General features: G+C 52.2%; 1 protein-coding gene across 4 annotated transcripts in view; it reads right to left on the reverse strand.

The window, feature by feature from the left end:
* Positions 1-3376: 3376 nt before the first annotated feature.
* pmm1 (phosphomannomutase 1) overlaps positions 3377-13841 on the reverse strand; it is a 44091-nt gene continuing 33626 nt past the window's right edge. For 2 of the 4 annotated variants that reach the window (XM_085969556.1, XM_085969555.1), the window contains 2 exons: positions 9507-9622; positions 3377-5765 (listed from right to left, as the gene is read on the reverse strand). In XM_085969556.1, the coding sequence (XP_085825682.1) occupies positions 5658-5765; positions 9507-9622 (224 nt within the window). In that variant the 3' untranslated portion in view covers positions 3377-5657. Of the gene's footprint in view, positions 6022-9506; positions 9623-13841 lie in introns of those variants that run through there. The other 2 variants (XM_085969557.1, XM_085969558.1) reach the window with 2 other exon arrangements.

Here is a 13841-nt window from a genome sequence, read left to right on the forward strand (position 1 = left end):
CTGGACGGAACCATACAGACTGGGGAGGGAGGGGTGGCCCAGGCTTGATCTTAGCTGGGGCACCCGTGGAGATGCTACAATTGTCCTCAGTCCCTCTAGAATCAGGGAGCGGGGGAGGGGGAAGTAGCCCGAGATCCTGCTCCGGGTCACTATCTGGAGACTCCTGCTGGACAGAAGGACTGTGATGCCCTCCAAGAATCTTCACTCAAAAGGTTGTGAATCTTTGAAATTCTCTACCCCAGAGGGCTGTGGAGGCTCAGTCGTTGAGTATATTCAAGGCAGAGATCGATAGATTTTTGAATATTAATGGATTCAAGGGATATGGAGATTGGGCGGGAAAGTAGAGTTGAGGTCGAAGATCGGCCATGATCTTATTGAATGGCGGAGGAGGCTCGAGGGGCCGACTCCTGCTCCTTCTGTTCTTTCACTCACCATCCAGGCTGGCGGCTGAGGGCCTGGCCAATTGGAGGAGGTGCAAGCAGCCTGCTGCTGATACCCAATGGAACCAAACACCAACAAAAGTCCGAACATGCTGGAAACACTCAGCAGGTCAGGCAGCATCTGTGGAGAGAGAGAAACAGAGTTAACGTTTCAGGTCGATGACCCTTCGTCAGAACTGGATGAAGGTTAGAGACCTAACAGTTCTGATGAAGGGTCATCGACCTGAAACATTAACTCTGTTTCTCTCTCCACAGATGGTGCCTGACCTGCTGAGTGTTTCCAGCATTTTTTGTTTTTATTTCAGATTTTTATTTTTGCCCAAAAAGAGTCTGTAGCTTCAAGAGAGGGGGGGGACGTGAAGGGAATCTCTGTCCTATCTCCTGTTTGACTATAGATCAGTCCTCGGCCAATGTTGGAAACGAGTCTTTAATTGATTAACTAGGTCCGATAAAAACCCGGTCCGATAAAATCCCAGTCCGATAAAAACCCGGTCCGATAAAAACCCGGTCCGATAAAATCCCGGTCCGATAAAATCCCGGTCCGATAAAATCCCGGTCCGATAAAAACCCGGTCCGATAAAAACCCGGTCCGATAAAAACTCGGTCCGATAAAAACCCGGTCCGATAAAATCCCGGTCCGATAAAAACCCGGTCCGATAAAATCCCGGTCCGATAAAAACCCGGTCTGATAAAAACCCGGTCCGATAAAAACTCGGTCCGATAAAATCCCGGTCCGATAAAAACCCGGTCCGATAAAAACCCGGTCCGATAAAAACCCGGTCCGATAAAATCCCGGTCCGGTAAAAACCCGGTCCTATAAAAACCCGGTCCGATAAAATCCCGGTCCGATAAAAACCCGGTCCGATAAAAGCTCGGTCCGATAAAAACGCGGTCCAATAAAAACCCGGTCCGATAAAATCCCAGTTGAATAAAAACCCGGTTGAATAAAAACCAGGTCCAATAATAACCCGGCTGAATAAAAACCCGGTCCGATAATAACCCGGTCTGATAAAAACCCAGTCCGATAAAAACCCGGTTGAATAAAAACTCGGTCCGATAAAAACCCGGTTCAATAAAAACCCGGTCCGATAAGAACCCGGTTCAATAAAAACCCGGTCCGATAAAACGAAGGGGCAAAAATTCAGTTGCTTTGCGCCTCCCATTGGGTGCAAAGCAACTAGCGCCCAGGCGCGGCGATATTTGCGCGGCTCGTGAAATTGACCAGACATTTTGCGGAGGCGCTAAACACTACCACCACGATCTCCTGCGCCCGCAGATCGTGACGTTAGTCGAGCGTGCAACGCCCAGGACCGGATATTGAGTGGCGCTCCCTGCCTTACCGCCTGCCGCTAGCAACGACAGGTTGAGGGGAGCGTTTTGCAGTCGGGAAGGGACTGGGGGAGCGCTATTTAAAGGCGACCGCTTCCTGCCTTTTTTTGTTGGCGACATTTTTGCACCACACATTCTGAGAGGGAGTGAGAGACTTTTGGAGAGACTCAACGCTGTGTGAAGGAGTTCTGGGTACTGAGCAGCACTTTGCAGGTTCATTTTGATTTGACCTTCCTTGTATCGATTTAGAAGAGACTGTGGGGGCTGCACTCTGAGCTCTTTCCCTGGGATCCCCATTGTTCTTTCCAGCAGATTTGATGTACAGGTCTCTCCAGGCTGAGATTCAAGGCTGCAATGAGCAGGGTGTGGATGGAGAGCAAGATCGACCTTCCCCTTTAAGAACTGGCTGGCGCCAGTGTGTCTGTGTTCCATTGCTGACTGACATCACATGAGCTTCGCCAGTGCTCTGAGGTAGCGCCTCGCTCCTCGGACTTTGCGCCTTAAGAGAGGTGTGTAGCGCCTGATTTAGCGCTCCAATCACCACCAGGGGCGATAGAAGCCAAGTTTGCAGTCAGAGGCGATAATTAGCGCCAGGCGCTAAACTTTGCGCCCGGCCAATAATTGCGCCCCAAACGGGGCAATACCGAATTTCTCCCCCTAAATTTCTCTTTGCATGTGCTCACCAATGTATCTCATGTGTTAAGGTTTGAAATCTCAGCAGCCGGTTAAGACCACACGTAGAACCGATAATCCTGAGCCGAACAGGCCGGGCTCCTGCTCCCTTCCCGGGGAATTTGCAGCAGGGGTCCTCGGAGAACAACTTACATCGCTGTTGCTCCTTAACACAGTGAAACGTCCCGGGGCACCTCACAGGAGCGATTCTCCGACAAAATCTGACAGCGAGCCACACAAGGTGATACCAGGACTGGAAAGTGGTGGGCTTTAAAAGGAGCGTCTTAAAGGAGGAGAGGTAGAGGCGGAGAGGTTTAGGGAGGGAATTCCAGAGCTTAGGGCCCAGGCAGCTGAAGGCATGGCCACCAATGGCAGAGCGACGGAAATCGGTGATGCTCAAGAGGGCAGAATTGGAGGAGCGCAGAGATCCGAGAGGGTTGTAGGGCTGGAGGAGGTTACAGAGATGCCATGGAGGGATTTGAAAACAAGGATGAGGATTTTTAAATCGAGGCGTTGCCGGACTGGGAGCCAAGGTAGTTCAGCGAGCAATTGACCATCCCAGCAGAACACCCAACTTCATCTCACAACCACAGTGGCCCCTCGACATCACACATTAGGGTGACCGCTGTTTAGCTCTGGCCTTCAATCGGCGATGAATGGGCATCTTCCCTCCCCCCGACACCCCATCCCATCCACCGCCCCCCACACCCATGGAGAGCTCAGATGGATGAATGACCTCCGGTTACCTGTCGACAAACACCAGCAGGAACACTTTACACATGAAATAATGATCAAACTGCTTGAGATACATCTTGACAATTCTCACTGCCCCTCGACTGCGGCTGACAGCCCTGGAGTCTCCAGGAATTGGAGATTAATCTCCGGGACACTCTCTGCGAGCTATACTCAAGAGGAATAAAAATAAACGAGGCCTCAAAAGAAATTGAGTCCTTTTTCCATTTTCGTTGAACACGTTCATTTATTAGTTATGAAAACGTCGGAGATGGTAAAATGGCTGTTTGAGTGGGCGAGGCGGGCGGTCGTGTGATGAACCCATCCAACCAGAGATAGCGACCCTAACCCTGAGCACCGAACCTACCCTGTGCTGGGTGATGTCGGCTCTGGATTCGCATTCTTCAGTCACACACGCTTCAAAATCTCGCACGGACCATCGGAAAAAGTCTCAGCCTCATTTTAACTCAATTATCAAAGCTGTGCGGTTTCGGGAACTGGGGAGGTTCTTCCCGCACAGGATAGGATAGGAGAGAAAGCTTGCTGCCTGAAAACCAGTCCATCTCTTACCTTGGCCGTCCAATTTTTCTATCTCGACCTTCCTTGTCTCTCTCGCTCTGTATTTTATTGATTCTGCTATACTCAGTGTTCCTGACTTTGCCTGTCTTCCTCCTCCCTCATCTCACAGTATCCTGCTTTAAATCTTTCTTTCCCAGGACTTTAAACTGTGGGATGTCTCACCCTCTCAGTATTTCCTCCCACCTACAATCTTCAGGATTTAAAAATCTAAGCCTGGCATTGGCTAATCACCTTTTTATTTACCTCAAACTCCTTTGCTACTCTGTTGTGGGCCCTTCATCTAATTTCTTGATAATCTATATATTTTAAAAATTCATTCATGGGATGTGGGCGTCGCTGGCAAGGCCAGCATTTATTGCCCATCCCTCATTGCCCTTGAGAAGGTGGTGGTGAGCCGCCTCCTTGAACCGCTGCAGTCCGTGTGGTGAAGGTGCTCCCACAGTGCTGTTAGGGAGGGAGTTCCAGGATTTTGACCCAGCGACGATGAAGGATCGGTCGATATACTTCTAAGTCAGGATGGTGTGTGACTTGGAGGGGAACTTGGAGGTGGTGGTGTTCCCGTGCGCCTGCTGCCCTTGTCCTTCTAGGTGGAAGAGGTTGCGGGTTTGGGAGGTGCTGCCGAAGAAGCCTTGGCGAGTTGCTGCAGTGCATCTTGCAGATGGTACACACTGCAGCCACGGTGCGCCGGTGGTGAAGGGAGTGAATGTTTAAGGTGGTGGATGGGGTGCCAATCAAGTGACTTGCTTTGTCCTGGATGGTGTCGAGCTTCTTGAGTGTTGTTGGAGCTGCACTCATCCAGGCAAGTGGAGAGTATTCCATCACACTCCTGACTTGTGCCTTGTAGATGGTGGAAAGGCTTTGGGGTCAGGAGGTGAGACACTCGCCGCAGAATATCCACCCTCTGACCTGCCCTTGTTGCCACAGTATTTGTGTGGCTGGTCTAGTTAAGCTTCTGGTCAATGGTGACCTCCAGGATGTTGATAGTGGGGGATTCAATGATGGTAATGCTGTTGAATTTCAAGGGGAGGTGGTTAGACTTTCCCTTGTTGAAAATGGTCATTGCCTGGCACCTGTGTGGCGCGAATGTAACCTGCCATTTATCAGCCCAAGCCTGAATGTTGTCTAGGTCTTGCTGCATGCGGGCATGGACTGCTTCATTATCTGAGGAGTTGCGAATGGAACTGAACACTGTGCAGTCATCAGCGAACATCCCCACTTCTGTCCTTATGATGGAGGGAAGGTCATTGATGAAGCAGCTGAAGATGGTTGGGCCTAGGACACTGCCCTGAGGAACTCCTGCAATGATGTCCTGGGGCTGAGATGATTGGCCTCCAACAACCACAACCATCTTCCTTTGCATAAGTATGACTCCAGCCAGTGGAGAGTTTCCCCCTGATTCCCATTGACTTCAATTTTGTGTGTATATATAAAATCTATATATTATGCAAAATCTTGTGTAGGGTGTGTACTTCCTGCCCTTTACTTCCCATTGTCACAATTTTTCCTGAGTCGTGCTTTTCTGACAACATGTCCCATTGTAAATGGCTACGTCAACATTTCCCATTCAATTGCGCTATGTCAACTGTCACGGTATAGTGACACCCTCTGGCCACTATGTGGCTCTGTGGAGGGAGTTTCTGAAGTCTCTTCCCAAGCACTGGTGCCGTCTTGTACACACCAAATAAAAAACCTATAGCTAACCGCGAGCAACTGATAAAATAATCCTGGTAACATGGTGTTCGCATACTGGTCTGGAATTGTATCAGTGACGTCAAGCAGCGCCATCCCACAGCTGACCACCAGTGGGCAAAGGGGGACGGAGGCCTGCTTTTCCATTCGCCTCTCCTGGAAGTCCAGCAGCAGCAGGAATCCTTGGCTCGAGATCAGAGAGCAATTGTCCGTGGCTCACTCATGCAGGAAGAGCTCTTTGCACAGTCTGACCGTGTCCTCCGGGGACACGACGGTGTATCCAATCGTCCTGGGATCGTGGAAGATCTCGTGATCATTTCCGCCCTGCGTGGCAAGAACAAAGTCCAGTCAGTTTGGTTTCTTTTCCCTCTCCTTCTCAATCTTCTCCTTCGAGAGTTGCTGGGTCAGGTCCAGGTCAGGTCCAGTTCCACAGGGGGCATCTCACCCAAGTGGCCGTTGTGCGAGTTTAGGCAAGATATTCAACCATGGAGAGCATTGTGGCCTAACCCTGTCCTTACTCGAAAGCCACGAGCACGTTCACTGGTCACTGGATAGTAATCGGATGGGGCAGGAACCCAGACTGAGAATATAAGAGCAGGGAGGTTATGATGGAGCTGTACAAAACGCTATTTAGGCCACAGCTGGAATACTGTGTGCAGTTCTGGTCACCACACTATAGGAAGGATGTGATTGCATTGGAGAGGGTGCAGAGGAGATTCACCAGGATGTTACCTGGGCTGGAGCGCTTCAGCTATGAAGAGAGACTGGACAGGCTGGGGTTGTTTTCCTTAGAGCAGAGAAGGCTGAGGGGGGACCTGATTGAGGTGTACAAAATTATGAGGGGCATAGATAGGGTAGATAGAAAGGAACTTTTCCCCTTAGTAGAGGGGTCAATAACCAGGGGGCATAGTTTCAAGGTAAGGGGCGGGAGGTTTAGAGGGGATTTGAGGAAAAACTTTTTCACCCAGAGGGTGGTTGGAATCTGGAACTCACTGCCTGAAAGGGTGGTAGAGGCAGGAACCCTCACAACATTCAAGAAGCATTTAGATGAGCACTTGAAACGCCATAGCATACAAGGCTACGGACCAAGTGCTGGAAAATGAGATTAGAATAGACAGGGCTTGATGGCCGGCGCGGACATGATGGGCCGAAGGGCCTCTTTCTGTGCTGTATAACTCTATGACTTCTCTCAAGCACAGGCTCACTTCAACCACCTACTGCCATGCCAGTGGAGCTTAGCAAACTGGACAGACCAGGGATCAAACCTGGCACCTCGCTGGTGCATGGGGGCCAATTCCACACTGACCACCATATTACTGACCGAGCCATTGTAGGAGCCCATCAGTTTTTTTTTTGGTGACATTTTTTTCCCCTCGCGGCTGCTGTTCGACAGACTGTTACTTTTTGGTACGAGGGGCCTACTTGTCAATGGCCAACCCGCCCACGGCCAACCTGTCAATGGCCGACCTGTCAACGGCCAAGTCTGGTATCTCCACGACTGAACAGGATGCTCCCGATACGGAGTTAGAGAAAAAGGGATAGAGCTGGATGGACTCAATGGCCTGAACCATTCCTGAGTTTTGTGGTGGGGGGGGAAAGAGTCATAGAGGGAAGTTCGTTCTGGGGGACTGAACACTTCTTGCAATGCCACCATCCTTGAATTAGGTAAGCCACAGTTATGATGCAGAAGGTCCTCTTCACTCTGCCCCAACAATATAGCTTAGTCCCAGCCTTAGCTGAGAATCCGTACTGTACCTGACTGCTAGTGACATAGAATTACACAGAATGCACAGCACAGAAACAGGCCATTCAGCTCAACTGGTCCGTGCCGGTGTTTATGCTCCACACCAGCCTCCTCCCACCCCTCTTCATCTCCCCCTATCAGCATATCCTTCTATTCCTTTCTCCCTCATGTGTTTATTTCGTTTTTCAAGTCATCCTCGGTTCCGAGGGACTGCCTAAGAAGAGAAGAGTTTCTCCAGCTTCCCCTTAAATGCATCGATGCCATTCGCCTCAACCACTCCCTGTGGCAGTGAGTTCCACATTCTCACCGCTCTCTGGGTAAAGAAGTTTCTCCTGAATTCCCTATTGGATTTATTAGTGATATGGCCCCTAGTTTTGGTCTCCCCAGGCCAGTCACTCTCTGAGTATAACTGACAAATTATTGCAGAATTCTGGTCATATTTTGTACTGTAGGCCACTGGGTTAAGACTAGAGTCAGAGAGAAATGATTCATCCCGTCAGCAGTCACTGTTTGATTGATTTTTCCCATGTTGAGCTCCTCATTCCCACTGCCCACCAGGATGGTGCCTCCTGAATTGCTGTTGTGCTCTGCACCGTGGTATAGTGGGCCGCACGGTGCCATTCCTGCCATCGCACAGCCAGAACTGGCAGATACTGCAGACAAGCCGTCAACCCTGACCCCTGGTCAACCCCGACCCCTGATCAACTCCCTGACCCCTGGTCAACCCCCTGACCCCCTCATAAAATCCATGACCCCTGGTCAACTCCGTGACCCTTGTCAACCCCATGGCCCCTGGTCAACCCCCTGACCCCCTCATAAAATCCATGACCCCTGGTCAACCCCCTGACCCCTGCTCAACCCCCTGACCCCTCGTCAACCCCCTGACCCCTCATAAAATCTATGACCCCATGTCAACTCTGTGACCCTTGTCAACCCCATGACCCCTTGTCAACCCCATGATCCCTTGTCAATCCCCTGACCTCTCGTCAACCCCGACCCCCCTCATCAACACCCTGACCCCTGGTCAACCCCGTTACCCCTTGTCAACCCCCTGACCCCCTCATCAACACCCTGACCCCTGGTCAACCCCGTGTCTCCTTGTCAACCCCATGACCCCATTGTCAACCCCCTGACCCCCTCATAAATTCCATGACCCCTGGTCAACTCCGTGACCCTTGTCAACCCCATGGCCCCTGGTCAACTCCCTGACCCCTGGTCAACCCCATGATCCCTTGTCAACCCCACGACCCCTGGTCAACCCCCTGACCCCCTCATCAACACCCTGACCCCTGGTCAACCCCATGATCCCTTGTCAACCCCCTGACCCGTCAACCCCCTGACCCCCTCATAAACTCCATGACCCCATGTCAACTCTGTGACCCTTGTCAACCCCATGTCAACACTCTGACCCCTCGTCAACCCCATGACCCCTTGTCAGCCCCCTGACCCCTCAGCAACTCCTTGACCCCTCGTCAACCCCCTGACCCCTGGTCAACCCCCTGACCCCTGGTCAACCCCCTGACCCCTGGTCAACCCCCTGACCCCTCGTCAACCCCGACCCCTCGTCAACCCCCTGACCCCATGTCAACTCTGTGACCCTTGTCAACCCCATGACCCCTTGTCAACCCCATGATCCCTTGTCAATCCCCTGACCTCTCGTCAACCCCGACCCCCCTCATCAACACCCTGACCCCTGGTCAACCCCGTTACCCCTTGTCAACCCCATGACCCCTTGTCAACCCCCTGACCCCCTCATAAACTCCATGACCCCATGTCAACTCCCTGACCCCTGCTCAACCCCATGATCCCTTGTCAACCCCCTGACCCCTGGTCAACCCCCTGACCCCTGGTCAACCCCCTGGCCCCCTCATCAACACCCTGACCCCTGGTCAACCCCATGATCCCTTGTCAACCCCGACCCCTCGTCAACCCCCTGACCCCCTCATAAACTCCATGACCCCATGTCAACTCTGTGACCCTTGTCAACCCCATGACCCCATGTCAACTCTCTGACCCCTCGTCAACCCCATGACCCCTTGTCAACCCCCTGACCCCTCAGCAACTCCTTGACCCCTCATCAACCCCCTGACCCCTCATCAACACCCTAACCCCTGGTCAACCCTGACCCCTGTTCGATCCCCTGACCCCTCGTGAACCCCATGACCCTTCATCAACACCCTGACCCCTCATCGACACTCTGACCACTGGTTGACCCCGACAACCCCATGACCTCCCATCAATGCCATGACCCCCTCATTAACACCCTGACCCCTGGTCAACCCCCTGGTCAGCCCCCACCCCGACCCCTGATCAACCCTTACCGGCTCGGTCTCGTTCCCAAAGAAGTGAATGGTTTTAATTCCATCCTTTTCCAAGATATCCAGGCAGTAGCGCTTGTCCCAGCCCTCAGGAAAGATATCGAAACTTATCATCCCTCCTGTGAATAGCAGGGGGAAAAAGGGACACAGTGAATAATTATGACTCTTGGAATGACAGAGGCTCTGACCATACATCATATTGATGAATTCTCCCTCCCTCATGCTGAGGTCTTGTTCCCTGCACTGAAAGCGATTACATGGAATGTGCTGCACAGACACAGGCCATTCGGCCCAACTGGTCCACACCAGCCTCCTCCCACCCCATCAACATATCCTTCTACACCTTTCCCCCTCACGTGCTTATCCCTAGATTCCCCTTAAATGCATCGATGCTATTCGTCTCAACCGCTCCATGAAAGGTAGCCACTTAGTGTGGAATAAAAATGGAAAATGCTGGAAACATGCGGCAGGTCAGGCAGCATCTGTGGAGAGAGAAACAGAGTTAACGTTTCAGGTCGGGTGGAACTGCAATCACGCGATGGCCAGACTGGCTCGGGGTGGCAGCATCCTTTCCCTGAAGGACATTTGTGAACCTGTTGGGTTTTATAAATTTGTCAGCTTTCATAGTCCTTTTTTTTTCTGGTGCCAGCCCACAAATTGCCAGATTTATGGAATTCAACTTCACAACTTGCCATGGTGGGGATCTGATCTCTCGACCTCTGCATTGCTAGTCCAGGACTGTAATCACTGAACCTACCGTATCTACGATTCAATCTTGGAGGGCATCACAGCTATGCATAACCATGTCCTCGCCCAACATAGCAACAGGACCGGCAACATCCGTGGAGAGAAATAGAGTCAACGTTTCAGGTCGAAACCTTTTATCAAGACAAAGGGTTTCGACCTGAAATGTTGACTCTATTTCTCTCTCCACGGATGTTGCCTGGCCTGCTGAGTTTTTCCAGCATTTTCTGTTGTTATTTCGGATTTCCAGCATCTGCAGTATTTTGCTATCGTAATAGCAACAGGACCATTCAGCCCCTCGAGCCTGTTCCGCCATTCAATGAGATCACGGCTGATCTGTATCTTAACTCCATCTACCCGCCTTGGTTCCATAACCCTTAATACCCTTACCTAACAAAAATCGATCAATCTCAGCTTTTTGGGGGAGCGTGTTCCAGACTTCCACTACCCTTTGTGTGACGAAGTGCTTCCTGACATCACACCTGTACGTCTGAGCTCTAATGTGAAGGTTGTGCCCCCTTGTTCTGGACTCCCCCCACCAGAGGAAATCGTTTCTCTCCATCTACCCGATCTAATCCTTCAATTAACACCTCTATTAAATCACCCCTCAATCTTCTATATTCAAGGGAACACAAGCCAAGTCTATCCAAACTGTCCTGATGATAACCCCGCTATCATTCTGCGCCCATGCACACCTTTTACTAAGAGTCACGAGAACCTGGGCTGATCTTCCCTTCCCCAGCTCGGGCACAAAAGTCAAATGCAATGCCGACGCCTTCACCCTGCCCGAGACTGGGAGTTGAATCTGGGATATGCAGGTGCACATCGACTACCAACCGAGCCATCAGGAAGCCAATGAATACATGAATGCGGTTACTATCCGGGCAAGTGCAGCAGTTACTGAGACCAGCGCTGGCACTGGAAGGATGGTGTGGGGGCTGCTGGCCCAATGCCTAAACTAGCAACAAGAGTGGAAGTACCTCCAGGAGATCCGCCCTCACTGGGGTTTGCTTGGCAGTCACAGCATAACTGCAGATCATCCACAATTGTTGCTTTGCCAAGACAGGAAGCTCCCACATTTTGTGTTTTGAAGAGAAATATCAATCCAGTCATCCCTCTTCAGAAACCTGACCTGTGCATGCAGAGAGCTCCGATACCCTTCTCCCATAGGCAACAGGACCCAGCAGTACAAGCAGCTCCCCATTCACACTGTGCCAGCATCTCTAGTGTCACAAGTAGAGAAAAACACAGGCTTTTGATAGAGTCGATGGGGAGAAGCGGTTTCCACTGGCAGGAGGGTCGGTAACCAGAGGACACATTAATAATTGGCCAAAAAGCCCGGGGGGAATTGAGGAGAAATGTTTTCACTCGGTGAATTATGATGATCTGGAAAGCGCTGCCTGAAAGGGCAGTGGAAGCAGATTCAACAGTAACTTCCAAAAGAAAATTGGATAAATACTTGAAGGGGATAAATCTGCAGGGCTATGGGGAAAGAGCAGGGGAGTGGGACTAATTGGGTAGCTGTTTCAGAGAGCCTGCACAGGCCCGATTGGCTGAATGATTCTCTAATACCACAAATGATCCTGGACAGACGGAGGTAAAATGAAATGGCCTCCAACAGGAGCTCTTCCCCAGTCAGAGGCATCAGCCATCCTATCGGGGTTGCTACCCCGCAATCAACACTTCCGCGTGGTCGACTTCAGCGACGCACGGCTGGCGGAGCGGAGGGTCCTGACTGTGACGTATTGGATGGTGCAGGCGGCCCGCGTGTCCCGGCGCTACGTCCAGCCCGCGACCAGAGCCGTCCAGGTGGGTCATGGCTGTGGCGGTGTTCCCGCTTCCCTTGAGGTAGAGGATCAGCCATGATCTCATTGAATGGCGGAGCAGGCTCGAAGGGCCGAATGGCCGACTCCTGCTCCTATTTTCTATGTTTCTCTTGAAAGTGCCGACTCGTTCTTTCTCCTACAATCCGCAGGGTTTTAAAGCCAAGCTTGGTATCATCAATCTGTTGATTTACGACATCTTTATTCCTGCCCTTCGGTGGGTCATAGCCCCCTCTCTATGATCACCAATCATGGCCTGGTCAACACTCTGACCCCTGGTCAACATCCTGACCCCTGGTCAACCCCCTGACCCCTGGCAAACACAATGACCCCTGGTCAACACCCTGAGCCCTGGTCAACACACTGACCCCTGGTCAACACCCTGACCCCTGGTCAACACCCTGACCCCTGGTCAACACCCTGACCCCCGCCTCAACACACTGACCCCCGCCTCAACACACTGACCCCCGCCTCAACACACTGACCCCCGGGTCAACACCCTGACCCCCGGGTCAACACCCTGACCCCTGCTCAACACACTGTCCCCTGGTCAACACACTGACCCCCGCCTCAACACACTGACCCCCGGGTCAACACCCTGACCCCCGGGTCAACACCCTGACCCCTGCTCAACACCCTGACCCCTGGTCAACACACTGACTCCTGGTCAACACACTGTCCCCTGGTCAACACACTGTCCCCTGGTCAACACACTGTCCCCTGGTCAACACACTGTCCCCTGGTCAACACACTGTCCCCTGGTCAACACACTGTCCCCTGGTCAACACACTGTCCCCTGGTCAACACACTGTCCCCTGGTCAACACACTGTCCCCTGGTCAACACACTGTCCCCTGGTCAACACACTGTCCCCTGGTCAACACACTGTCCCCTGGTCAACACACTGTCCCCTGGTCAACACACTGTCCCCTGGTCAACACACTGTCCCCTGGTCAACACACTGACCCCTGGTCAACACACTGACCCCTGGTCAACACACTGTCCCCTGGTCAACACACTGTCCCCTGGTCAACACACTGTCCCCTGGTCAACACACTGTCCCCTGGTCAACACACTGACCCCCACCTCAACACCCTGACCCCTGGCAACACACTGGCACCATGTCAACACCTTGACCCCTGGTCAACAGCCTGAACCCTGGTGAACACACTGACCCCTGGTCAACAGCCTGAACCCTGGTCAACACACTGACCCCTGGTCAACAGCCTGAATCCTGGTTAACACACTGACCCCTGGTCAAGATCATGACCCCTTGTCAACTCCCTGACCCCGCCTCAACACACTGACCCCTGGTCAACACCTTGAACCCTGGTCAACATCCTGACCCCTGGTCAACACCTTGACCCCTGGTGAGCACACTGACCCCTGGCAACCTTGTGAAGCACCACACAGCCACAACCATCCACCCCCTTTTCTGTCTCCTCAATCCCAAGGAGTTGAAGCATGCCCATTCTTAGTCAGACCTTCCTTTTCTGCAGATCCACAACAGCACAGGAGGAAAACGATGATGCTGGTGAAGAGGCTGATGATGGACCAAGCCACCCAGGGGACACAGCGGTCTGACGCTGCCATCTCGTAGGACAGCAGAACATGCCAGGACTCCAGCTGTCCCTCCGTCCTCATAGCACAACTCCAGTGGAATGAGGGAGGTGCCACCGAGCTGCCAAGGAGCAAGGTGACATGTGATGAAGAGGAGCAAGGTGACATGTGATGAAGAGGAGCAAGGTGACATGAGATGAAGAGGAGCAAGG

Source organism: Somniosus microcephalus, chromosome 28 (genome assembly GCF_052327205.1).
Source record: "Somniosus microcephalus isolate GS21.2 chromosome 28, FLI_Smic_1.0, whole genome shotgun sequence".
Classification (NCBI taxonomy): domain Eukaryota; kingdom Metazoa; phylum Chordata; class Chondrichthyes; order Squaliformes; family Somniosidae; genus Somniosus; species Somniosus microcephalus.